Consider the following 25,074-nt stretch of genomic DNA (forward strand, 5'->3'; position numbering starts at 1 on the left):
AAGTCTGAGAGACGGGAGTTCAGTGTGGGGGTGCCCGCCTCTCCCCCTTGAATGGCTTCCGGCTTTCAGACGTCTGGGCCACTTCAGGCTAGTTAGGACCAGCGGAGGATAAGGGGCTGAAGGCCACATCACCGCCCCCTCCTCTCCGAGCTGCCCAGCCCCCCACTCCTACACCTTCCCCGTCTCTCTCCTGTTGGCGGAGATTTAGAACAGCCTCCCAGGCCCAACGACGGGGCAGGGGCATGGGTCAGAAGGTGAGGCCAGGAGAGAGACATGACCTTTCAGTGTCTTTTTATGTTTTCCTTTTATTTTGCCCCACAATTCTTTCTGTTCAAATTTGGGGTCTAAGTATGAATTAGAAGAACTCCTCAACTCCTCTTCTCCCTGAAATGAGTGATGGTCCCATGACAACAAGCTTCCTGGCAGAGCTGAATGAGAAGCTTACGATTAGAGCCCAAGAAGCCCCAGCTGCGCAGAACAATACTACAGTAATTACACCCGTCATATTTGTACTTGGTCCTCATTAAAGTTCAGGGAAGCCATGAGTGCTAAATAATGTGCCATCTCTGCTTTGAAATCAGAGGTCACCAGAGTCTGTGGGAATTCTGTGAGAGAAACCGTCAGCCACGCAGGAGCTTGGTTGCCAGAGTCTGTGGGAATTCTGTGAGAGAAACTGTCAGCCACATGGGAGCTTGGTCATCAGAGTCTGTGGGAATTCTGTGAGAGAAACCGTCAGCCACGCAGGAGCTTGGTCACCAGAGTCTGTGGGAATTCTGTGAGAGAAACCGTCAGCCACGCGGGCGCTTGGTCATCAGAGTCTGTGGGAATTCTGTGAGAGAAACCATCAGCCACGCAGGAGCTTGGTCACCAGAGTCTGTGGGAATTCTGTGAGAGAAACCATCAGCCACGCAGGAGCTTGGTCCCAAGAGTCTGTGGGAATTCTGTGAGAGAAACTGTCAGCCACATGGGAGCTTGGTCACCAGGGTCTGTGGGAATTCTGTGAGAGAAACCGTCAGCCACGCGGGCGCTTGGTCACCAGAGTCTGTGGGAATTCTGTGAGAGAAACCATCAGCCACGCAGGAGCTTGGTCACCAGAGTCTGTGGGAATTCTGTGAGAGAAACTGTCAGCCACATGGGAGCTTGGTCACCAGGGTCTGTGGGAATTCTGTGAGAGAAACCGTCAGCCACGCGGGCGCTTGGTCACCAGAGTCTGTGGGAATTCTGTGAGAGAAACCATCAGCCACGCAGGAGCTTGGTCACCAGGGTCTGTGGGAATTCTGTGAGAGAAACTGTCAGCCACGTGGGAGCTTGGTCACCAGTTTGTAGGAATTCTGTGAGAGAAACCATCAGCCACGCAAGAGCTTGGTCACCAGAGTCTGTGGGAGTTCTGTGAGAGAAACTGTCAGCCACGTGGGCGCTTGGTCACCAGTTTGTAGGAATTCTGTGAGAGAAACTGTCAGCCACGCAGGCGCTTGGTCACCAGAGTCTGTGGGAATTCTGTGAGAGAAACTGTCAGCCACGCAGGAGCTTGGTCACCAGAGTCTGTGGGAATTCTGTGAGAGAAACTGTCAGCCACTGGGAGCTTGGTCACCAGTTTGTAGGAATTCTGTGAGAGAAACCGTCAGCCACGCGGGCGCTTGGTCACCAGGGTCTGTGGGAATTCTGTGAAAGAAACCATCAGCCACGCGGGCACTTGGTCACCAGGGTCTGTGGGAATTCTGTGAGAGAAACCGTCAGCCACGCGGGCGCTTGGTCACCAGGGTCTGTGGGAATTCTGTGAGAGAAACCGTCAGCCACGTGGGCGCTTGGTCACCAGAGTCTGTGGGAGTTCTGTGAGAGAAACCGTCAGCCACGCGGGAGCTTGGTCACTGTCGGGCGTGGACTAGGGATAGTGTTACCACTAGTGTGACAGCACACACATTCCTCACCAGGGGCAAGTCTGAACACCTCAGTGACACTTGGAATTAAACTTACTCATCACTCCTCTGTTTATTAATAAAGGGGGAGAATTGTTTAATTTTTAAACTCAGTTCATTTAACAAATTTAAGTAGTACAAATTGACTCTTCAGAAAATAACTGCTCAGATGCACTGAACATCACAAGAAATTGTCCAAATAGGGGGAACAATTCCTTGGTTTTCAGATTTATAAGCGAACATCCATGTATTTATAATTATAGTTGGCATGCGTACATACTAAGTTACTTCAGTCATGTCTGAGTCTTTGCGGCCCCATGGACTATTGCCCAGCAGGCTCCTCTGTCCATGGGATTCTCCAGGCAAGAATACGGGAGCGGGTTGCCATGCCCTCCTCCAGGGGAGCTTCCCAACCCAGGGATCACACCCTCATCTCTTACCTCTCCTGCATTGGCAGGTGGGTTCTTTACCACTAGCGCCACTTGGGAAGCCCAATTATAGTTTATATCGATTATTTTTCTTAAATCTCAACTTGTATGAATATGAAAATAATTCAAGTTCATAAGCCACACTCTCTCCCACTGATTTGACTACTGTTTCCCAGCAAACTCTCACCGTAAGACTTGGTATCTGGAAAAGCGGTTTGAAAACTCCGCCTGATAGGGTCTTGTTTTTAGAAACCATGTGTGAAATTTGTTTTGCATATTATGAAAAGCAAGTATCAGTGGTCTGGGGGCAGAACCAACCTTGCCCTCACCTGCACACCAGCCCACAGCCTCCCCCAAGCCACCCTTCAAGGCTTCAGAACATGGATGCCCTGGTCTTAACACGCTGACGACTTAACTTTCAAGACGAGTTTTGTTTGGAACATCAGGGAAATATTGGTGCGTTTTCTGATGCAGATTAGAGCTAGTCGCTCTATTATAACTCTCCTTCTACAGCTTGAACCAAATCTCTAGGGACACACCTTGCAGGCACCCTGGTTCAGGTTATGTCTTTTTTTCATACTGGTGAATAGTTGATTAATAATGCTGTCTTAGTTTAAGGTGTATGGCAAAGTGATTCAGTTAAGCATATACATGTATCTTAGTTCAGTCGCTCAGTCGTGTCTGACTCTTTGCAACCCCAGAGACTGCAGCATGCCAGGCTTCCTTGTCCATCACCAGCTCCAGGAGCCTACTCAAAGTCATGTCCATCACATTGGTGATGCCATCCAACCATCTCATCCTCTGTTGTCCCCTTCTCCCACCTTCAATCTTTCCCAGCATCAGGCTCTTTTCCAATGAGTCAGCTTTTCGCATCAGGTGGCCAAAGTATTGAAGTTTCAGCTTCAGTATCAGTCCTTCCAATGAATATTCAGGACTGATTTCCCTTAGGATTGACTGGTTGGACTTCCTTGCAGTCCAAGGGACTCTCAAGAGTCTTCTCCACACCACAGGTCAAAAGCATGAATTCTTCGGCGCTCAGCTTTCTTTAGAGTCCAACTCTCTCATCCATACATGACTACTGGAAAAACCACAGCCTTGACTAGACGGACCTTGTTGGTAAAGTAATGTCTCTATCTATTCTTTTTCAAGTTCTTTTCCCATTTAGGTTATTACAGAGTACTGAGCAGAGTTCCTTGTGCTACACAGTAGGTCCTTGTTGGTTATCCAGGTGGCGTCTTCATGAGACTCAACCCAAACGTTGGGGGTCTACTTTTTCTGAAAAAAATCCCAGAATCCCAGAGCTAAAGGACCCGTAGAGCCAAGTCGCACTTCTCCAGCCCCTCCCACCCCAGTTTACAGACACTGAGATGGGAGCCAGAGAGCCTGACCTTGCCCATGGCCCTGGCGCACTGTGTGACCACAGCAACCATACAGAAGGAAGTCGCTACAAAGGAGTGAGGAAGAAGGGGGGCCATCAGCCTTGACCTCAGCGGAAGCCAGCGCTCATCCCCACCAGGAGTGCCAGTACAGACACCCTCACCCACCCACCGGGGCAGCAGCCAGCGTGCCTGCACGAGGAGTCGTGTTCCCGGAAACTGACAGTTCCCTCCAACCACCACACCTATCCTGCCCCGCAAGTCTTAAGTGTGCTGAGACGCCTGCTGTTCAGTTAAATGTTTGCTTTACTTTCGTTCAGTAACAGACGCACAAAACTGGACAGAGGCTGCTGTGTGTGAGCAAGGCCTCCTCTTTGCTACACACAGAGAACGTGCGAGGGATGAGGTGATGGTGCTTGTCTTCCGAGCGACTGTTGAGCTGGTGGCACAGGTCGCTGCTCTGTGATCATTTACTGCCGTCCAAGCGGCAGCCACGTGATACAGTCAAGGGGGAGGGGAGTGACATGGGCCATCGCGCACCCTCTGCCCCCAACCCCACGTCCTCCCATCTCCAGCTCGGGTTGATGGCAACGGAGTGACATGGAGACCTCTCCCCACAGGGGGCCTTATTTACCTCCCGAAACCCTGATCCGATTTTTGCTTTCAATCACATATTTTCTCACTGTGAAACCAGCTAAATGTGCTGGGTTGTACATACGAAGGATTTTAAAATACGTTGCTCTCTGAATTGCTTTGGGCAAAAAAGCACATTTGAAAAGGAGGTGGGGTTATACTTTTCATGCAGAACTATTTGCAAGGAAGAGACAGGGTCCCTGTAAATAGCTGTCACCCCCAACAAATGCATATTTTAAACATCAAAACTCCTTATTTCTGCCAAGCACGTTCCCACTGAAACATTTTAATTGGGGCTTTCAGCAAGAGTAACGTAATTTTACCTGTATTGTGTGTTGTTGTGAATTTCCAGTTTTAATTACGAATCACTAAATTAGATGCACAGAAAGCGTTTTTTTCCTGCCCCCTCCCTTAGCCAGCGTCACGTTGCTGTGCTGATGGAGCGACTTACATCTGTTCTCCTGTGCTCTTTCCCGCTCTCACGGTGCACGTAATTATAAGGTGCACTGGGGGCGTCCTTTCAGACTGACAGCCGTGGGCTCTGAAAGTGCTGACGGGCAGGCTACACCGCACGCATGTTAAAGGGCACACGAGCCCTTCTCAGACCCAGACTCGGAGGGGCTTCCAGTGAGCGGGGCTTCCAGCCGGCATCCCCACGCGTCTCCACTGAATCGCGCCTCCACTGAATCGCGCCTCCACTGAATCGCGTCTCCACTGAATCGCGCGTGGTTGCACCTTTCTTGTTTTTCGCCATGTTCGGAAATGAGTTCTTAACAAGTACCTTTAAATTCGGAGTGTTTTAAATCTTTCATCAAACCCTGGTGTCAAAAGAGTAGAAACCAGTGCTGGATGGAAAGAATAAAGGAGGCTGTATGTCTGATGAGTGAGTGGTCGCCTGACACCCAGGGGAGACCCGCCTGCTCTCTTCTGGGGGGTGTCTCTGTGGTCCCCAAGGGGGGACAGTGAGGACGTCCTGCTGACACCTCGCCTGGCCCCTCCCTTGTCCTCTTGGGACACCAGCGTGAGAGGGAGAACGCCGTCTGATTTAATCCGATTTGCTGCTCCAGGCTTTGTTCTCATGTTTTTTTCCTGCTTAGTCAGTCTTGGAATTAACTGTTCTAATGAAGGTCTTTTAAGCCAGACTTCCTCTCTCGGAGCCAGCAGGCCGCGTTCGGGCGGATCGACAGCCAGGAAGCTCGCCACTGCGTTCTCCTTTGCTTGTTTGTTTTTGGTCCTTGTCTGGCAAGGTGGAAAAAGAATATGAAACGAGCTGCTATAAGCCTGGGCCCGTCCCTGGCCAGCGCCTGCTGGGCTGGCTCTCGGACCCTTTCAGGGTGCAGAGCAGCACAGCAGCACGGGAGGGGGTTTGCCTCACCCTGGGAGGCAGGAAGCGCTGTTGCTGGGCCCCTCCAGGTCTGAGAGATGCCCGCCCTCTGCCCAGCCCAGCACCCGCAGTGCCAACCTCGGCCGCTTTACTTTTGAGCCCTGTGTGTGGCCAGTGGTGGCCATGGAGGCCACCCATACCAGTGGAACACCTCTGCGGTCACAGTCGTCTGTGGACCTGTCGCCACGTGGGTGACCCGGGCACCTTCCCTGCCTCCCCACGGCCCCGCTTCACGTGGCCCCTACGTGGCTGATGCTCTGGCATCTGGTCTGTGGTTGACTGGCCTCCATTCTACTGATGCTGCTCAGTTAGTGCCATTTCAGGTGTCAGAAGCACATCCAGCCCCATCGCCAGGCTCCAGGCACAGGGTCCCTAGGCCCCCCTAAAATCCAGGCACAAGGGCCCCCCTAAACTCCAGGCACCAAGCCTCCCCTAAACTCCAGGCACCAGGCCCCCAGGCCCCCCTAGAATCTTGGGGGGGTAGGTCAGGAGGGGTCTGGCAGGAGCCAGGGGCTTTCCTGCTTCCACAGAGGTGGTGTGTGTCGGGCCTGGGGGCTGTCAGCACGGGACTCAGGGCCCCGAGCCTCCCCGGCCCTGCCCTTCCCCAGCTCATCTTCCTCCTGCGCTCTTGTCTCCGCAGATGGACCACGACCCCAGGAAGCCCGCGTACATCGCCACCCAAGGACCCCTGCCCTCGACTGTGGCTGACTTCTGGCAGGTGACTCTTTTTAAATTAAATTTTGTTCTGAGTCTAACAGCTTAATAAATTGATCATGAGTAATGCCTTGGATCCAGTTAAGCCAATCCAGATTTGTTTACAGGTGTTCATCAGGTGTTCCTTGGTTTCAGAATTTATATGAGCTCGTTCATATTTCTTATGATCAACCTTCTTTTCCAAAACTTGAGTATAAATTCCCTTTGAGATATTAAACCTTTAAAGACTTTCACTTGTTAAGCTGCTTCGGTCACTTTATCTTATGAAATGTAATGAAATAATGCATGCGTAAATTATTGCATTTTAGTCAGATGTGTCTCGTATCGATAGTTTTAATCTTATGAAGTTTAAAAAATGGTGCTCAGATTATAGTCTCTCCTTGTGGATTCTTTGTAATAATGCATTTGAGAAGCCAGGCTGGTCTCTTTTCATCCAGCAAATACTGCACACTCGGATTAGGCTTGGGCGCTGGGGACACTGGCCAGTAAGAGGAGAGCCAGGGGGCCAGCGAGGCCTCGCCTCCGCGCTCCGGTCTCCCTGCCCACCGTCCAGCAGGCGGCAGAGCTCCAGGAGCACAGTCTTGAGAAGGTGGCACCAAGGGGTGTGCACACGGGGTCCCGCCACTCTTTGGCAGTTGAAACAGAGCCCTACTGTGAGTCGGGCCCATGGGCGTCCCAGGACTGGCAAAGTGCACCCTGAGGATGAGATCAGGGACGCATGGCCTCTGGGTCCGCAGCTGATGGGCGGGAGCAGTGTGAGGGCCACAGGGCCAGGCCGTCAGGGTCCAGTGGCTGCACCATCTCTAACCCAGAGGGACCCGCTGAAGTTGGCAGAGTCCACGTTCCCTGCCCCCTGTGCCCCGTCCCCAACTCTCCAGCCAGCCCTGTCCTGGCTCCACCCCAGGAGGCCTGTGCTCCTGCCCACCCTTGAGTCTCTGCGGGCTTCTGGGAGTCAGGAAGGGACCCGGGCTCCGCTCTTGCCTTGTATGCGCGTTCACAAACTGGCATCATCTTGGTTCTTCATGGGCCACACGAGTGCGCGTCAGTGAGATGACGTGGCTCGGCCCAACCTGCACGTAGGAACCAGATGGACACTTCTGCGTGGCCCTGCCCTTCCGTGCTGCTTCACACTCTGGGAAGGAAAGACCAGGCTGAGCCCCGTGATCGCTGCCTCGAGCCATCAGGCTGGACCAGTGGGTCCCGCCGCCCTGAGGGCATCTCCTCCTCATTACACCTGCCGAGAGGTCGTGCAGCCCGGGAGGACCAGGCGGCCGGCTCCAGCCTGGACCCAAGGGGCCTCCTCACCCCACGCAGAGCTGTCCCCCTGAGCCATGAGCCCACCCATCCCAGCTTGCCTATGGAGTGCTGCTGGAATTCCATGGTTTGCTCAGTTACCTTCCTGCTGCTGCCCAGGCTCCGTGCTCAGACAGAAAGAACACAGAAAACCCCAAGTCGTGTGGCAGAATAAGGGCCAACAGAATTCCACGGTCACCGCGTCTTCCATTCAGCCTCAGCCTGCCATCCCAGCATGCACGTTTGTGTAGGTGTGCCTGAGAGGGGTGGTTTCATTTTTACCAGCTTCAGGCCCCAGTCGCAACTGCCTGTAGGCAAAGCTTCTCTTGCCAACAGAAGCACAAGATCCTGAGGTTGTGTCAACACTCACACAGTCACCGCTTACATCCATGGAGCACTTGCCCTGTGGCAGGCCACGCGTTGGGGTTTGTGTATTTTGACCCCTATACTTGGCGTTCTACGAGACTCGCGGTCATACTCTGCCCCGGTTCTTGTGGTTAGTACACAGGGCCGCTGGTATATTTTTCTTACTGCTTGTTCTGAGCAATTGCCATTGTTGGGGGCCATTCATTGTGCCAGCATTTGTAAACCATAGGATGTCCTAGAGCATTTATGGAGGTCTGATATCAAGGAGCATTCTTGAAATGGAAAGGAAACATCTCTAAATGAGGCAACTGGAGAAAAATATTCAAGTGAGATGAAGTGCAAGATACTATGAGGACACCTCGGTCAGCACTTACCGAACCTCCGGGAAACACTGGCGTCCCTCGAGGCGGGAGTGGACACTCTGGCCACTAGGCCGCCCTCCCAGGCCGTCTCAGGCTCATCAGCTCATCACAGCCTCTGAGACAGCCTGCAGCAAAAAGACCTCCCTGACTGTGTCTCCCCAGGTGCCCTTGAGCCAGATGCGTGGTCTCCACACCAAGCCTCCGGGTCCAGTTGCAGGAAGAACATAAAGCAGAGACACCCGAGGCCGTCAGCAGGGGGCACACGAGGCGGGCCCCACAGGCTCAGGATGAGGGGCTGGGGGAGGCTCTGTCTTCACGCAAGCGTGGCGCTTCCAGAACATTACATCGTGGGTGTGACCCAGTGACAGCCCACACTGCAGTCACCTCAAGGCGGGGTCTCCCACCCCAGCCAGGCCCCTCCCTCCCGACCCTGCAGCCCTTGGGGCTCTGCCAGGATGCAGCGCCCAGCCGGGCCCCTCCCTCCCGACCCTGCAGCCCTTGGGGCTCTGCCAGGATGCAGCGCCCAGCCAGGCCCCTCCCTCCCGACCCTGCAGCCCTTGGGGCTCTGCCAGAATGCAGCGCCACTCGCCCTCCAGCGATTAGAATTCTTTCTCTGAATTCACACCTCACGTTCTAAGAATCTGATTCTAAACCCAAATGCACGTAAGGCCCACCGCCTTCCTGTAGACATGTGTTCTGACCTGTGAGGACAGCCCGGGTATTCCTGGGCCTGAAGTGCCTGCTCTGAGAGAAGTCAGCCGGCATCCAAGTCCACAGAGGGGAGGCAACAGGTATTGAGCACTTAGTGTATGCTGGACCCTGGGCAGGCACGGGGGGACGTGACCTCACCTGACGACCTGGGGTGAAGCTATCACGAGTGCGTGATCCCCAGAGGCAGTTCTGCAAGATGGGAGGTGGCTAGCGGTCGGGGGGTCAGGGAGCTGGTGTTTGATGGTGCAGAGGCTCAGTCTGGGGAGATGGGAAGGTTCTGGGGGTGGTGGTGAATGTCCTGAATGCCCTAGAACTGTATACTCAAAACCCATCAGGAAGGTATTTTTACATTAAGTATACTTTACTAGAATAAAAGAAAGTCAGAATCCCAATCCAGTAGAGCACTGAGGCCCAGGGCTCCACACGACCCCCCAATCTCCACAGCAGCTGCACAGGTGTCAGACCTGACCCCATGATCAGACCCAACTCCTGTGATTAGGCCTGACCCTGTGATCAGACCTGACTCCTGAGATCAGGCCTGACCCCCAAGATCAGACCCGACCCCCGAGATCAGGCCCAACTCCCATGATCAAAGCCGATCCCTGAGGTCAGACCCCACCCCCGAGATCACACCCAACCCCTGTGATCAGACTTGACCCCATGATCAGACCCAACTCCTGTGATCAGGCCTGACCCTGTGGTCCACAGCACTTCTTGCTGCCCCACGGGCTGTGAAGTAAGGGGGGCGGTGAGTGGGCAGGCGAGTCTCTGTAAAGAGGAGAGAGAGGGCATCGGCGATGGGGACATTGTGCTCAGGCCAGCCCCCTTCTGTGAGGACCTCAGGGTGCGTCCTCTCCAGGCACAGAGGTCGTGTACCACACTCTCCAGCTGTGCATGTGCGTGCAAGTGTGCAAGGCTAGAGCCAGGCTAGATCGGGGTGAAGACTTCTCAGGAGGCCGTGGCTTCCACACAGGGAGGGGGGCAGGTCTGTCACCTGCCGGGGCCAGGCTCACACGTGACCACCAGGCAACTGGGGGCCCCGGGGCCAGCTTTCTCAGAGAACAGCACCTCGGGGCTGTGAGCAGGGAGGACAAGTCCCCGGCACAGGCTGCCGGCACTGAGCTGTCCGGTTGGGCATCACCCACCCGTCCTAGAGCTGCTCCAGCCCCCAGTCCACCAGCCCCCTCGCCACCGTCCAAGGAGCCCTCATATTTTGGCTGCCGTTCCCCCATATTTTCGGACCAAGCAGAAGTGCAGGCAGCACGGTCAGCTGGTTCAGGCATGTGAGCACTGTCCACGCACGTGGACCATGCAGTCGGCCAAGCAGTGCCTGAGCTCAGCCCAGGGCCTCTCCAGGGCTGGGACTGGTGGCCGGCCCTGCTCACTGGGAGCTGAGGGGCAGGGAAGACAGTCTAGAATTTCCAGCCTTGCCCTCCCTGCTTGACAGACTTTGGTGACTTTCAGATGATGCAATCAGAGGCTGAGGAGCTGGGCCCCGACTCCCAGGTACAGGCGCTGAAGGCAGCTGGAATTCAGCTGGTGCCCAATTAGTACGGACACTTATTAACATTTTACCAAGAAAAAAGTCCACCTATTGCTTTCTATTTCCCACTTTCTGAAAGTGTATTCTACTATGAAGTCTTCACTGGGGCAGTGTACTTTCTTTTCCAAGCAGTGGGGCTTGATTTAACTGAAGAACTTGAGCTCCTCAGCACCCATCAGTCACCGCTCTTAGGATGGACAAGGAGGGACCCGAGTGGAGGGCTGTGGGAGGTCCGAGGGACCGAACGGTTTTCCTCCAGGAACTTGTGATGAGAACGGCAGTGATGAGCTCCACAGCTGACCAGTGCACCCAGGCGGTGATGGGCCCAGCAGACAGGGGGCCGGAAGGCGGCAGCCCCCACCCCCACCTCTGGCAGGTCAGCTAAGGGTGACCCCGTTATAGCTAGTACCACCAAGCCCCCAGCAGCCTAGCCTGGAGCAGCCAGAGGTGACCCTTGCAGACACCCAGCACCCCCAGTCTGCAGGACGCCCAGTCAAATCATACCCACTGGCTCAGAGACCACGTCACATCGGGGCTCGTGGCTTCTGGTGGTCCTAAGAGGCAGGACACAGAGCGGGAGGAGGTCCCCAGTCCCCGTCCCTGTGATGCCCACGCAGTCACTTCCTCTGTTCGTCTTACACGAGCCCTGGGCAGCGAGTGATGGGCGAGGAGGGCTTGCAGAGGTACCGTTCTGATGTCGAGAGGCTGTGGATGGAGCAGTGCACTCGGGGGCTGTTAACGTGCAGACTGACTGATTCTAGAGCACGCTATCTAATTGGTTTTCCAGTCGCTCAGTCATGTCCGACTCTGCAACCCCATGGACTACAGCACGCCAGGCTTCCCTGTCCTTCACCATCTCCCAGGGTTCGTTCAAACTCAGGTCCATTGAGTCGGTGATGCCATCCAATCATCTCATCCTCTGTCGTCTCCTTCTCTTCCTGCCTTCAGTCTTTCCCAGCATCAGGGTCTTTTCTAATTAGTTGGCTCTTTGCATCAGGTGGCCAAAGTATTGGAGCTTCAGCTTTAACTTCAGTCCGTCCAACGAATATTCAGGCCTGATTTCCTTTAGGATTGACTGGTTGGATCTCCTTGTAGTCCAAGGGACTCTCAAGAGTCTTCTCCAGCAACACAGTTTGAAAGCATCCATTCTTCGGGTCCCAACCTTCTTTATGGTCCAGGTTTCACATCCATACACAAAAACCATAGCTATACAGACTTTTGTCAGCAAAGTAATGTCTCTACTTTTTAATATGCTATTTAGGTTGGTCATAGCTTTTCTTCCGAGCAAGCATCTTTTAATTTCATGGCTGCAGTCACTATCTGCAGTGATTTTGGAGCCCCCAAAAATAAAGTCTGTCACTGTTTCCACTGTTTCCCCATCTATTTCCCATGAAGTGATGGGACCAGATGCCATGATCTTTGTTTTCTGAATGTTGAGTTTTAAGCCAGCTTTTTCACTCTCCTCTTTCACTTTCATCAAGAGGCTCTTTAGTTCTTCTTCACTTTCTGCCATAAGGGTGGTGTCATCTGCATATCTGAGGTTATTGATATTTCTCCCGGCAATCTTGATTGCAGCTTGTGCTTCATCCAGCCTGGCATTTCGAATGATGTACTCTGCATATAAGTTAAATAAGCAGGATTATCTGATTAAGTTAAAGGACTACAGGAATTGAGGACCATGAGTTTCCTAAGAAAAACCTGATCTTTGTTTCTGTGTTTCAGAAGCATTTTAACCACAGGCCCTAGATTTTCTAGGACGTTTTTCTTCAAACATTTATTCTGATTGAATTTTCTGCACATGAATTCACAGACCTTTATAGATAAAAGAAAACTTTTGTCTGATCATCTTACGTCGAGGTGGGACTTGGGAAACGTGCCGTGTGTGTGGTCGGGCGTGGTGTGCCTGGCACCTGGATATATGTGTGTCCTCCCACCAGGCGTGTGGGTCAGAGCTCAGGCTGGCGTGAAAAACACAGCCTGGGTTCCCTTCTTAACTGATTCTTACGGCCCTCGGCAGAAAACACCCTGCTTTCGTGTGTGGTGTCAGCTCCCTCATCTGTCTTTCCTCTTACGGCCCTCGGCAGAAAACACCCTGCTTTCGTGTGTGGTGTCAGCTCCCTCATCTGTCTTTCCCTCCTTCTTTCTTTCATTCTTTTTCATTCAGTCTTTGACTTTGTCCCCTCTTCTCTCCTCCTTCTTCCCTTGGTTCACAAGTGGATCTGATTCATCTACGTCAGGTCCTGGTTTTGAAATGATGACAGCCTGAGTGGTGCTTTTGCTTAAGACGTCAACACGTGTATTAAACGTGAAACGTGCACACAGCCCAGGGGCTGTAAGTGCTCCTAAGTGACAGCACGCCCGGGCTCAGGCGGCTTCCCACACAGTCGAGTACCTGGCAGAAACACCTCTGCGGCAGCTGCATGAAGCTCAGGGGAACAGGCAGCTTGGTCTGCGCGTGGCCTCGCTGTGGAAGTGCTTGAGTGGCACACACGAGCCACCTCGCCTCTGCTCAGAGAGAAGCGGGCCGTTCTGTCTTTGCGAAAGGACGCTTGCTGGATTCCAGTGAACGGGCAAGTGTTTCTAGTTGATGGCTCTCCTTCCTGCCTGGGCACAAACACGGCTGGTGGGAAAGCAGCCAGGGGGGCCTGCTACAGTTTATCAGCATTGGGACTGACTTGAGCTCAGGTCAGGTTTTTCTTTTAAGATTCATTTATTTGCTTATTTATTTCTGGATGCTCTGGGTCTTCGTTGGCTCACTCACCTTTCTCTGGTTGTGACGAACAAGGACTGCTCTCTAGTTTTGGGGCACAGGCTTGTCACTGTGGCGCCTTCCCTTGTTGCAGAGCACAGGCTCAGTAGAGGTGGTGCACGAGCTTAGTGGCTCCGTGGTATGTGGGATTGTCTGGACCAGGGATTGAACCCGTGTCCCCTGGATTGGCAGGCCGACTATTAACCACTGGACCACCAGGGAAGCCCTGGGTCCGATCTTAATATCTGCAAGACTCCTTCCTCCCTGCTCAGCCCTTCCTGAGGGTCAGGATTAAGTATTGGCTTTGTTCCTGTTACTTCGGGGTTTTACCTGCGAAGGAGGCCCATGCTGACGGCTTTGTTCACAGAGGAACCAGGTGGGTTTGTGTTATGAGTCCTGCATCGAGACACAGTGAAGATTTCATCACCTTCATTCACGTTTAGCCAGATCGCCAGCTGCCTCACTCACAGCTTGACACAGGGCCGGTGAATGTGTGGCTGAAACAGACCAGAGGCTGGGAAGACTTCAGGGCAGGCTTCTTACGACCGTCCTCTGGACAGGGCGGGAGCGGGACTGGGGGTCTGCTCTGCAGAAGGTGCTCAGACACTGCTGTTTGCTCTTCTTTAATCGATTTCAGAGTGTGTGGTTCCAGCCGATTGACATAAAATGTGTTCTCAGACCTCTTTGTCAGCATGCTCACTGCCAGGCTTAAGCTGATCTCTCCTCCACCTGAAAAGAAGTTGGCAGCGGAAACGAATCATGCGTCAGGGATGGAGGGGCACGCTCGGCCTGCTCTGGAGAAAAGCTGTCTCCACTTCACGTAGCGGCCGCTGTAGCGGGCGTGCAAACAGCACATGGGGTTTCAAGAGGCACATGTCTGCACCGAACAGGTCCTGGGAGGACTCTGCCAGGCGAGCCTTTGATAGCGTTTTCTTTGAGTTCTCTTTTCAGAGAGGCAGTCAAATGGTCTCTTTTTTAAAATATGTATTGTTTTCAACTAAGCATCAACTATAATAAAGCCTGGTGCCAGATGCCTTGGAGGTAGAGCTGGCAGCCAGACGGGCTGCCGTCTTCAAGGAGCTGACAGTCTGGTGGAAGAAAGCTGTGCCCACACAGATGAAAGCAGAACAAGGTGGAGCGGGTTTCACAGGACGTGAGGGGAAGGGGAGGGGACGCGTGCCCCCGGAGGGACCAGAGCTCCTTGCAGAGCAGGCGGCCCCGGACTTGAGCGTCCATGCAGACCGCCTGCCTTAGATCAGGCCTCGGTGCACTCCGAAGGAGGTTTTTTTTTTTTTCTATACACTTGGTACTCAAGAAAGACTTCGGGTGAAGAGAATCTACAGTTTCCTTCCGTCTGGTGTAATTCGATGAATAAAAGAAGGTTCGAACGGACATGTCCCGAGTCCTGCGGACGATTCGGGGCCTGGCATAGAGGCCGGGCCTCGGTGAGTGTGTTCGTTTCCTGCGCTGCCGTGACAGATTTCCCCAAACGGAGCGGCCGAAAGCTGCAGAAGCACGCTCCCTCTCAGTTCCAGAGGCCGAGTCCAGCCCAGGTGCCAGCAGGGCTATTCTCCCGGCCCTGAAGCAGGAAGACAAGGCTCCGTCCTGCTCGCAGGGCCCGCGTGTTCCGGCAGCGTCTCTGCAGCACCATCATTCACCCGGCATCTCCCTCCTCTGTGCTCAATTAGGCCCCACCCTGATGCATCGGAACCTCACCTTCTTATCCCGGTGATATCTGCAGAGACCCTCTGCAAATCAGGCCGCAGTCATCGGTGGCAGGGGTTAAGACGTCAGCGTGTCATTTCAGAGACAAAGTCCAGCCCACAGCCAAGAGCAGCACGGCGTTTCTTTTTTAACCGACTGTTGGTGAACTTGCTGTGGTTTAGTCGCTCAGTCGGGTCTGCCTCTGTGACCCCGTGGACTGTGGCTCACCAGGCCCCTCTGTCCATGGGCGTCTCCAGGCCAGAATACTGGAGTGGGTCACCATTTCCTCCTCCAAGGGACCTTCCAGACCCAGGGATCCAACGCACCTGTCCTGTCCAATGTCTCCTGCACTGCAGGCAGACTCTTTACCACTGATCCGCATGGGAAGCTTACTCATTTGGATGAAACAGCCGCCAAAGTGCGTGTTCCGAGTCACGCACGCCCGTGGTCTGAATTGCTGCATGTTAGCCCTTCTGTGCGCCCAGGACTGATGGCCGTGAACGGGCTCCCGTCCTCGGCCGTGTCAGCTGTGTTATCATCACGTGTCCCTTCCCTGGGTGGCCTCTGAGTGCCACAGACGGGCTGGGGGTGTAGGTTGTCGCCGGTGTTTTACGACAGCCCAGGACCCCTGAGGCTGAGCTACTGGTTAAGAACCCGCCTGCCAGTGCAGGAGACATAAGAGATGTGGGTTCAGTCCCTGGGTTGGGAAGGATCCCCTGGGGAAGGGAATGGCAACCTACTCAGGTATTCTTGCCTGGAGAATCCCATGGACAGAGGGGCCTGGTGGGCTACAGTCCACGGAGTCGCACAGAGTCGGACCCGACTGAGCATCTGAGCGCAGCCCAGGACCCCTGAGCCGCCGCCCCGACTCCCGTGACACGCCCGCTGGTGAAGCAGTGACCGTCGCCACCGTTGCTCCCCGCCACCGCGTGCCAGGTGATAGTGAGCATTCAGGGTGGCCTTTCACGGCTGGTGCCTTGCGTCTGAGGAGACACTCAGGAGAAGGGGGCATTTCTGGTTGTTCTCCAAGCACAGCCCCGGGACCTGTCCTTGGGATCCCCACCCGAGATCATGTTTCATCCGACCAAGGACCGGCAGTGCCTGCCTCCTGTTTGGGAGAAGGCACCCACTTTTTGCCACCAAAAGACGTTACGGCCCGATCCCTTTCCCCCTGCCGTGGCCTGTGGTGTCCTGACCTGTGTTAGGTGCCCAGTAACCGTGCCGCGTGCCCCACGGCACTGTGCTGTCTGAGCCCTAACCAAACGGGAAGTGTAGAAAGTGCTGTTTCTGGTATCAACCATCCGCTCTTCGGCTCAGCAAAGCCGCTGCTTCAGGGGACCACAGCAGGATCAGGGAGGACTCCAGGCTGCTGCCTGCTTCCTTGAAGAGAGCACAGGAGGTATTGCAAAGACGGGGCATAGAAGTCGTGCCTTTCTCTTGCTGGGCACGACCCTGTGAAACTGACCCGGAAAGAGTGCGATCTCCCGTCCAGAAACGGTCCCTACGTGACCGGGACTTTCAGCAGACCCTGTGTTCTCTCCAAAACCCACCGTGGATTCCCTGGTGTGCCCTGAAGTCCAGCCCTGCGAGCAGGGCACCGCGGTGGGAGGTGGGCAGGGAGTGGGTGCCCGAGCGGGTGAGACAGCTTCAATTTAGTCAGTCCTCTCTGCTTCCACACAGTGACCTAAAAAGAAGTATTGTCCCCTGGGGTGCTTTTGGAGTTGTTGGTCTAAATTGTTTCATTTGGATTCACTCTCAACCACACCTTCAGAGAGCCCCGAGCGTCCCTGGACAGAAGGAACCTCGGCGGGGAGGGCTTCCTGATTCCACACTCGGGGGTACAGCAGAGCCTTGGTGATTAGTTTATGGCCCGGATCATTGTATTTTTATTACACTCATAAAACCTGTGTTTCTGCTCATTTTCCTAATGGCTTCAATGAGCTTCTGTACCTTCTCCAGGCACATTAAACCACGGCGTGCGAGAAGGGCCGATTAGGGCCAGTCTGGGAGCTGGCAAAGCTTAGAGCAGGCGTCCGCCTTGAGTTGTTGGATTTGCACTGAAGAAGAGGGAAACGCGTGGGCTCGAGTGCAATTCATATTTGTGTGGGCTTTTCTGTAAACATCGCAGCAAGTCCCATTAAATTCCACCGCAGATGATACACCATGAGGGGCCTTAAGAATATTAGCTGTTTCCATCACGGGGGTGGGGGTGAACCAATATTAAAAGAGACGATATCGTGCATACATCTGACTTTCAGAATATAATTTAAAGGGGAACTTAGTAACAAGAGCATGACGGGAAAGCATTTTATACCCGAGTTATGTGGATTTTATAAACTACAAGATCTTCATCAGATTGTTAAATCTGTGTTTTCAAGAGATGGAAGCTCGGATACAAACTTCACGTCTAGACGCAGTTGTTTATAAAGACCTCTGAGAAGTTAGCGTAACCCAGCACAGGGAATGCGGAGACTTCGTCACTGCATTTAACGTGCCAGCAGGGCCTCAGGCTGCTCGGGGACCCCTTAGAATCAGTGAGGTGAGCGACTGAGCACCAAGTCCACGGCCGCCCGCTGTGACACGTGTCTGAAAAGGAGTCGGGTTCAAGGGCCTCTGTGTCCTCACCAGGTCTGGTGTTCAAATGTGGGTCCGTTTGCGCGTCCCGGAGCTGGTGTAGGGGCTGCGGTGGACGACTGTCAGTTCAGGGTGCCCTCTCCTTTGGGCAGAGCTGCTGTATTTTGGTAGAAGTGGGCATGCACTCTCTGTAACGCACGTGGGCAGGAATCTTCCAGAGTCGGCTTCAGGTGGGATGGCAGCTCCACAAAGCAGACCGCTTCTCTGGTCCCACGGTGGTGACGAGCACACACACGTGCCCGTGATTTCCCCCCGTGTCCCTCGGAACAGCGGCGTGTCCAAGCCAGCAGGCTGCCCGCCTGGGGCCCAGCACCCGATGCCCAGTGGCCTGTTTGTGGCACGTCAGAGACCAGCAGGGAGGACCCGTGGCTGAGCAGAGCAGGGAACCCAGGGGGTGTAAGGTGTGGAACGGGTTTACTACATCCTGTTTGCAATGTCTCCTGGAACGTGCAGACTGTGGGCCCGTGTGCTCAGCTGCAAAGGCAGAGTGCACCGCCTGCGGAACCAGTTTCCTGGGGATGGAGGCCGTGTGCGCCGTGCGTCTGGGGCGCTGACTCCGCGAGTCACGGGGCTCGGCAACTGACCAGTTTCCCGGGGACAGGCCCGCGTGCGCCGTGCATCCGGGGCGCTGACTCCGCACTGGCGGGGCTCGGCGCCTCACCCGCCTCTTGGTCCGCAGATGGTGTGGGAGAGCGGCTGCGTGGTCGTCGTCATGCTGACTCCCCTCGCGGAGAACGGCGTCCGGCAGTGCTACCGCTACTGGCCGGACGAGGGCTCCAGCCTCTACCACATCTACGAGGTACTCCCAGGGCGCCCGCCGGGCCGTGGGCAGGGGGTGTGGCAGCTGTGGGCGGGCCCGTCCTGGGCAGACACCGGGCGCCGTCCCTGGAAGCCCCAGGAGGTTTGCCCAGCCCTGCGGTCAGCAGACCCTGCAGACAGCCATGCCACGGGAACTCTGCCAGAAATGGTGTGGTTTCCATTTTTAAATTCCATGAATCCAAATTCGGCCAGAAAGCAACCAAGAAAGGACCTCGCGGGGGCCTGTTTTCAGGAAGCAGCCCTGTTGACCCTGGTTCTTTGCGGCCCACATGCATCCCGGCTCCCGCTGCTTCCCGGGCCCTGTGTCCGTAGCGCCCACTCGGCCTTTTGATTTGCGGGTCCCCTGCTGGGCAGCTCGGTTCCTTGGCTGGCTTCTTGCCCACATCAAGAAGGAAATGAATGACCTTGGGCAGTTACACCAACACCAGGGTGTGCCTTCGACTTTGCTTCCCATTGAAATTCGTCAGAACACCAGAGTCCCTCAGGAGGGCTCGCCTCAGACGTCCGGATGTTCCCCTCTGAGCTGGTCATGGTTTTGGGGTCCCCGCCCTGGGCTCCCAGCGCTCACGGCCTGGCAGCGTCTATACGAACCTTTCGGTTTCGTCTTTCTGCAGCTGGGTGGGGCCTCTCTTATGAAAGGCCACTGAGAATAGAACCCCGTTTGAGTTTTTGTCCGAAAGTATAATTTTTTTCTGGTGAATTTTCTTGGAGGTTTATATGGCTTAGAAAAGACAGAAAGTGGACTCATTTTGATTGTAACGCATTTTTTCCCAATAATTTGACTATTTTGCCCCTGAGTGACATGTAAACAACAGAAGCACAAAGTGACCTTTTGTGTAAACCGTGTTGAACTTGGCAGGCTGGACGGGCCCCCGGCCTGCCACGTGCAGTCTGCCCTCAGGGTCCCAGCCCCCTCCCCACAAAGTGGCTCCGCGCCGGGAGCCGGGCCCCCAGCTGACGTGCTCTCTGCCCCGCCCCCGCCCTGTCCGCTCCCCCCACACAGGTGCATCTGGTCTCTGAGCACATCTGGTGCGAGGATTTCCTCGTGAGGAGCTTCTACCTGAAGAACCTGCAGACCAGCGAGACTCGCACAGTGACACAGTTCCACTTCCTGAGCTGGTATGACCAGGGGGTGCCCTCCTCCACCAGGTCCCTCCTGGATTTCCGCAGGTAAGACCCGCGGCCCGCCAGCGGGGTAACGCGCTCGGGTTGCCCCCAGAGGGAGGGGACATCTGGGTCTGAGGGGCTGTTCGCTGTGAGACATGCCGTCTGTCTTATGCTTGTGCGTCACAGGTACATCCGTGTTATCTGCAGAGGCGAGGAGGGAGGTTGTGGTAACTCACATGTTGGTTGTGAGGCGTCTGTAGCTTTAGAGGTGTTAGACGCTAGGGGGGCTGGGTATCTTAGAATTCTGGAAATGTGGCCATGGTTATCAGTAAGATTCTTCAGTGGGGCAGAATTCCTGGGGTTCATATTTCACAAGGTATGGATGAATACAGCCCAGAGTTTTGGCTACTCATCTGCTTAGAGATGGTGGTGAGAATGAGGCCTAGATGACTAGCTAATGGGTGACCTTGGATAAACGCCTGGCCTGGGGTCACACGTAACTCTGTATCTGTGGTGCAGTTTTGAAACTGACGGTTTTAAACATCTAGAAAGAAAATGAAGATGTTGAGGGCTACACAGAGCCATACTCTACGCTCCCTGGAACCTCCCTTACATGTTACTGATTGGAAGTAGGCTTCCAGTAAATCTTTAAAACAGGAAATTGGAGAGTCAAGACAAAACACGCTTTAACGCACTTGAATTGCGCGTGATCGGGAACTGACTTGTGTCTGAACAGTTCACAGACACGTAACCCCTGGGTGTGGCAAGTGCTGCTGTCATCAAGGTGGGGTTTCCAGCGTAAAGCTGGGTGTCTTGAATTTAGGGCAGATTCTGAAGGTTACTTTGATACCACTTCTCTCCTTTTAGTCCACTTTGGAAAAACAAAACAGGGTTTGTTTTCTCTTTTTTACTGGATAATCCTTTGTATCAAATAGCACGTGAAACAGCTCCAGGAGAGACACTTGCTTGGCGTCATACCCATCACCCTCAGTCCGTCCCCAGGGAGGCAGGGGCGCATGACACACACCCAGACGTGCCCCCCGCCCCCACCCATCCCGATCGCCTAGTCATTTTTTACATTTTCTTAATACAAATTTATTTCTAAAAACCTCGCTTAGAGCCCGTTTCCTGACAGAATCTTCAAAAAGCGGTCAGTACCGGCAGAACGGGCGCAGCTGCGCAGACGGCCCCCCGCTCCAGCCGGTGTACTTGCTCACATGTGCAGATGGCGTGTTTCTAGCTCCACATCCGTGTGTGGAATCGGACAATCCACAACCCACCCTCTGTGTGTGCAGTCCGTCGGAAGACAGATTGGATTCCCCCGCTTCCCTCTCTCCAGAGTCCCAGGAGACAGGGCCCGAGAAGGTTTCGGGAAATGAGATGCTTACAGGCCCGCGGGCCCATCTCGCTGGGGAAGGCCAGCCCGCCCTCAGCAACGGTCGGGGCTGCTCACGTGGCCCCAGGCCTTGGTCTCGTCACATCCTCAGGGCGCGTGGCGCTCACACACAATCACTGCTCTGTGACTCTCTGTCCGGCAGAGGAGACGGCTGGGAAGACGCTGGTCACTGCAGGGCAGTGGGCTGCGGGGCCCCCTCTGAACAATAGACCCAGCTCGTTCCCTCTCTGGCCGAGCGTGTTCATCAGAGACCGAGATGTGTAATTAAATATTTCTGGCGCCCAGAGGGAGCACATTTACACTTTAAAGAGAAACTGCTAAGCTAAGAGATAATTAGCATCACATGCGAGGGCTTTGCTCTAGAAGAACTCTCTCCGTCTCTGTCTCTCTCTCTCGTGGCTGTGTGCACTGACATTCACTAATGCTGCTCTCTGTAAAAACGGACAACCCTTACTTTGCCAGCTAATTAGCGGTGGCCAGTGTCATTTTTGTGATGTTGCAGCTAGTAATATGAGCCCAGTTGCATAGTCACAAAAGTGATCATTGGAAACTGTGACTGTACTGCAGGGACAGTGTGGGAAGCCCCCTTTCTGAGCCTCTCACGCCCTCTGGCCTTTGCTTGCTGGTGGTTGCATGGCGGTTCCCTCTCACGCAGTGACCCACGGGTCGGTTTGTATCACTAACCATTCTCTCTCGGCGAATTCCTCCTGTTGCAGTATACGCCGTCGCCACTTTTCTCAATGTTTGGCCTCTTGCTGACTGACGATTTGTTCCAGTAAAGTAAACCAGACAGCTGTGCGTTGCTCTTCTCCATGAATAACCCGCGTCTCTGTCTCGGGTCGACCAGATGGACGCTGTGTGGACTCTGTGCTGCTTCTGCTTTGCCCTTTGTGATGCTCTGTGTGGTAACAACACAAGTGCCCGGTTCTCTGTGATAAACTTCTCCACCACAGCAGCACCCAGGACCTCACTGCTCGCCTCCTTGGTTGCTCATGGCTGTCGACGAGTAGGGTTAGCACAGGGCGGGGCTGGCGTGGATGTCAAAGTGCAGTGAGACCTCCCTGGGGGCCCCCGAGGCAGCCGGTCACAACACACGTACAAGAATAACACTTTAAACAGGTGCCACAGGAGAGGCCGGGGCTGCAGGCACGGGGAAGCCAGTGCAGCCAGGAACCCGCGTCTCAGCAGCGATTCTTAGCCAGGGAGGTGATGCTCCCTGCGTTCTGCCACAGAGCAGCCCGACCAGCTGTACAGGGAGCTCCGCTGGTCCGCCGACTCCCTGTGTTGTTCTTGGCCAAACCAGCACAGTTTAAAGAAGACCGTCTTCTTGTTCTGTTTATTTCTTTTTTAATGGACCCATTTGTGCTTGGTCCCATCAGAAAAAAAAATGAGCAAAACTGGGTGACTGACCAAAAGTTGGGGTTAGCCTTTAGAAACACGGGCAGGACCTTCAGGCAGGAAATAGAACTGGAGGAGCCCAGCCGAGGTGGTCCACACATTAAGGATGTGGCCACTGAGAAGGGTCCAGGATGACTTGCCCTCTGAAGGCACCGGGCCTGTTGCGGCAAGCCGCCCCAGCTCCCGGCTCCGCACATACACACACAGTGCGTGCATCACGCCTGACACACGCCTGTGCACGCGCACACACATGACCTGTATGGGGCTGGCAGGCTCCCCGCCGCTCACACTGGAGGCACGTCCTCGGGGTCTGGCATCTGTTTTGTCGGAGCTGAAGCTCCCGTTGCCTTGACAACCTGAGTCAGGGAAAGGGAGGTTTAGAAGGAGGAGCAGGCGGGTCTGTTTTCCAATACCTTTCATCCTCAGAGGGCAGAGCACTTTCTAGGGACCCCATGCCCGTGCGCCCTCAGCTCTGAGCCATCCGCATTCCCTCTGCCCCAAGCCTCGGCCCAGCTGCCAGCCCGAGCAGGGAGCCGCTGCTGCAGTGGCGATGACACGGCCTCAGGGAGCAGCATGTGGGCCTGGGTCCTCACCTCCAGCTGGGGGGCTGGGCCCAGGCGTGGTCACCTCCAGGCCCGTCTTACCGGGATTGCACAGCCAGGCCCGCCAGCCCTGCTGCTGGTCAGGAGGGTGGAGCCTCCCTTAGAGGCACCTGTTCTGTTCAGGCCACAGCGTAAGTGGGAGCTCAGCCCAGCTCCGAGGTCTGGGCATTAGCGTCATTTTACCTGATGCTGGAATACCCCTCAGCTCCTCCGTCAGATACCACCCTGGGCTATCAGATACCAGCCCCACACCCTCTCAGGCTTCCATGGCAAAAGGACCCGCTGATTGAAAGTCCACGTTCAGCTATCTCCGTGCTGAGCGGACAGGCCTTAGCAGAGAAATGACATTTTCCCATTTCCAGCATGAAGTAAGAGGTTTTTCTCCACCATCATCCTTTTCAAAATTTTATTTTCCGTCTTACATTGTGTAAATTCACACTCACAGCCCGTCTTACACACCCACTCACACACTTTTCCTTCCAATTAACCAAAGCTCAGTGTTTGCTTTTCTTCATTTAGGAAGATTTTCCTAAGAACTTGGATGTACTTTGTAAACATGTTTATGTCTTTCATTGAATTACAAGAAATTTCGAGCTTACACAGTGAATATTAAACTGTGCTCTGTTTTGATTTAGGACTTGGGTACAAAACCCTAATCTGTGCTTCTTGTTAATTTGCATAAACTCTGATCTAAAACCTGCACAACAGGGTTGTTTTACATAAAATCAGGTTTATAAAAGTGGAAAAATTTGTCTTGTACACAGTTGAGGTTTCTCCAAAATTTAGATGTCCTTACAAAACTGACAGGTCAAGAAATGTCTTGAAGATGCTGTTCTGAGATGTCATGGTAAGAGTACATTTAGTGTGGTGTCTAGACTGTGAGAAATTCAGTGTGTAAATTGCTAAACTCAAAAATTTCCGTGAGGAGTCTAGACATGCCGCAACGACGAAAGTCAAACGAACTAGAGCAACAGGAGGGAAGGGGGAGGGGACGGGGGACGGGGGGCCCAAGCCGATGGGCCGGTCGACTGGAGGCCAGAGTTCACGCTTATTAAGGGAAAAAGCAACCTGCGCAAATGTAAGAATTGTTTTCAAGGCTCTGTCTAATAATGTAATATTGGAAAGAAAAATAAGCCTTGGAAAATGTGTGTGTAATTTTGATTTTCTTTGTCAGAACAGGCCACTAGAGGACCATGCCCACAGGACGGCCTGTCTGCTTTGGCTGCGGCCGTTGGTGACTGCTGCGGGCCTAGCGCATCGCCGTGACTTCTGTGTCTCTTTGTTTCAGAAAAGTGAACAAGTGCTTCAGGGGCCGCTCTTGTCCGATCATTGTCCACTGCAGGCAAGTACAGCCGCACCCTGATAACGTGTGTTAATAATCGTCCACTGCAGGCAAGTACAGCTGCACCCTGATAACGTGTGTCCGCTGCCTCAAAAGTAAACACTGTTGGATATAGAAGCTCAGCTTCCTAATTGCTTAATAACATATCTAACTGGTGCTTCTTAAGGAAACAGAGAATAATAGCTTACTTTATGTTAAACCTCCTGGGGCCACTACACAAGCACCTTGAGATGGTGTGTGTGTGGTGTGGTGGGGTCTCAGCCCAACACCCTCTGCAGACCTGTGGAACCTGTGCCAAGCACTCGGGGCCACTGGTGGACAGGACAGAACCTGGAATCAAAGGAGTGGCCTTTGGGTGGAAGTTCAGCGGCTCGTGTCCTTGAGAAGGTTACACCAAGCCTGGAAGAGAGAGCCCCTGGAATAGAGCTCCCTCCGAGGGTGGGCTCTGCACCTGTCTGCACCAGTGAAGAAGTGTGCTCTATCTTCCAGAACGTCTCACAGGCTGTTCCCTCTGTCTGGGATAAAGAAGAACTAGGTCTCCAAAGACCAAACACCAAGTCTGCCCATTCCGTCAAGAGTGTGTGCATGCGTGTGTGT

At 54.1% G+C, this 25,074-nt stretch overlaps 1 protein-coding gene across 2 annotated transcripts in view; it reads left to right on the forward strand.

Annotated features, from left to right (window-relative positions):
• Positions 1 to 25,074, forward strand: part of PTPRN2 (protein tyrosine phosphatase receptor type N2) — a 607,146-nt gene that overhangs the window by 560,397 nt on the left and 21,675 nt on the right. For both annotated transcript variants that reach the window (XM_086394674.1, XM_086394676.1), the window contains 4 exons: positions 6,378 to 6,455; positions 18,493 to 18,612; positions 19,636 to 19,802; positions 24,424 to 24,477. In XM_086394674.1, the coding sequence (XP_086250800.1) occupies positions 6,378 to 6,455; positions 18,493 to 18,612; positions 19,636 to 19,802; positions 24,424 to 24,477 (419 nt within the window). The remainder of the gene's footprint in view (positions 1 to 6,377; positions 6,456 to 18,492; positions 18,613 to 19,635; positions 19,803 to 24,423; positions 24,478 to 25,074) is intronic.

The sequence above is a fragment of the Bos grunniens genome, chromosome 4 (genome assembly GCF_055505025.1).
Source record: "Bos grunniens cultivar Pamir isolate PY7600 chromosome 4, Bosgru_T2T1.0, whole genome shotgun sequence".
In the NCBI taxonomy this organism is placed as follows: Eukaryota; Metazoa; Chordata; class Mammalia; order Artiodactyla; family Bovidae; genus Bos; species Bos grunniens.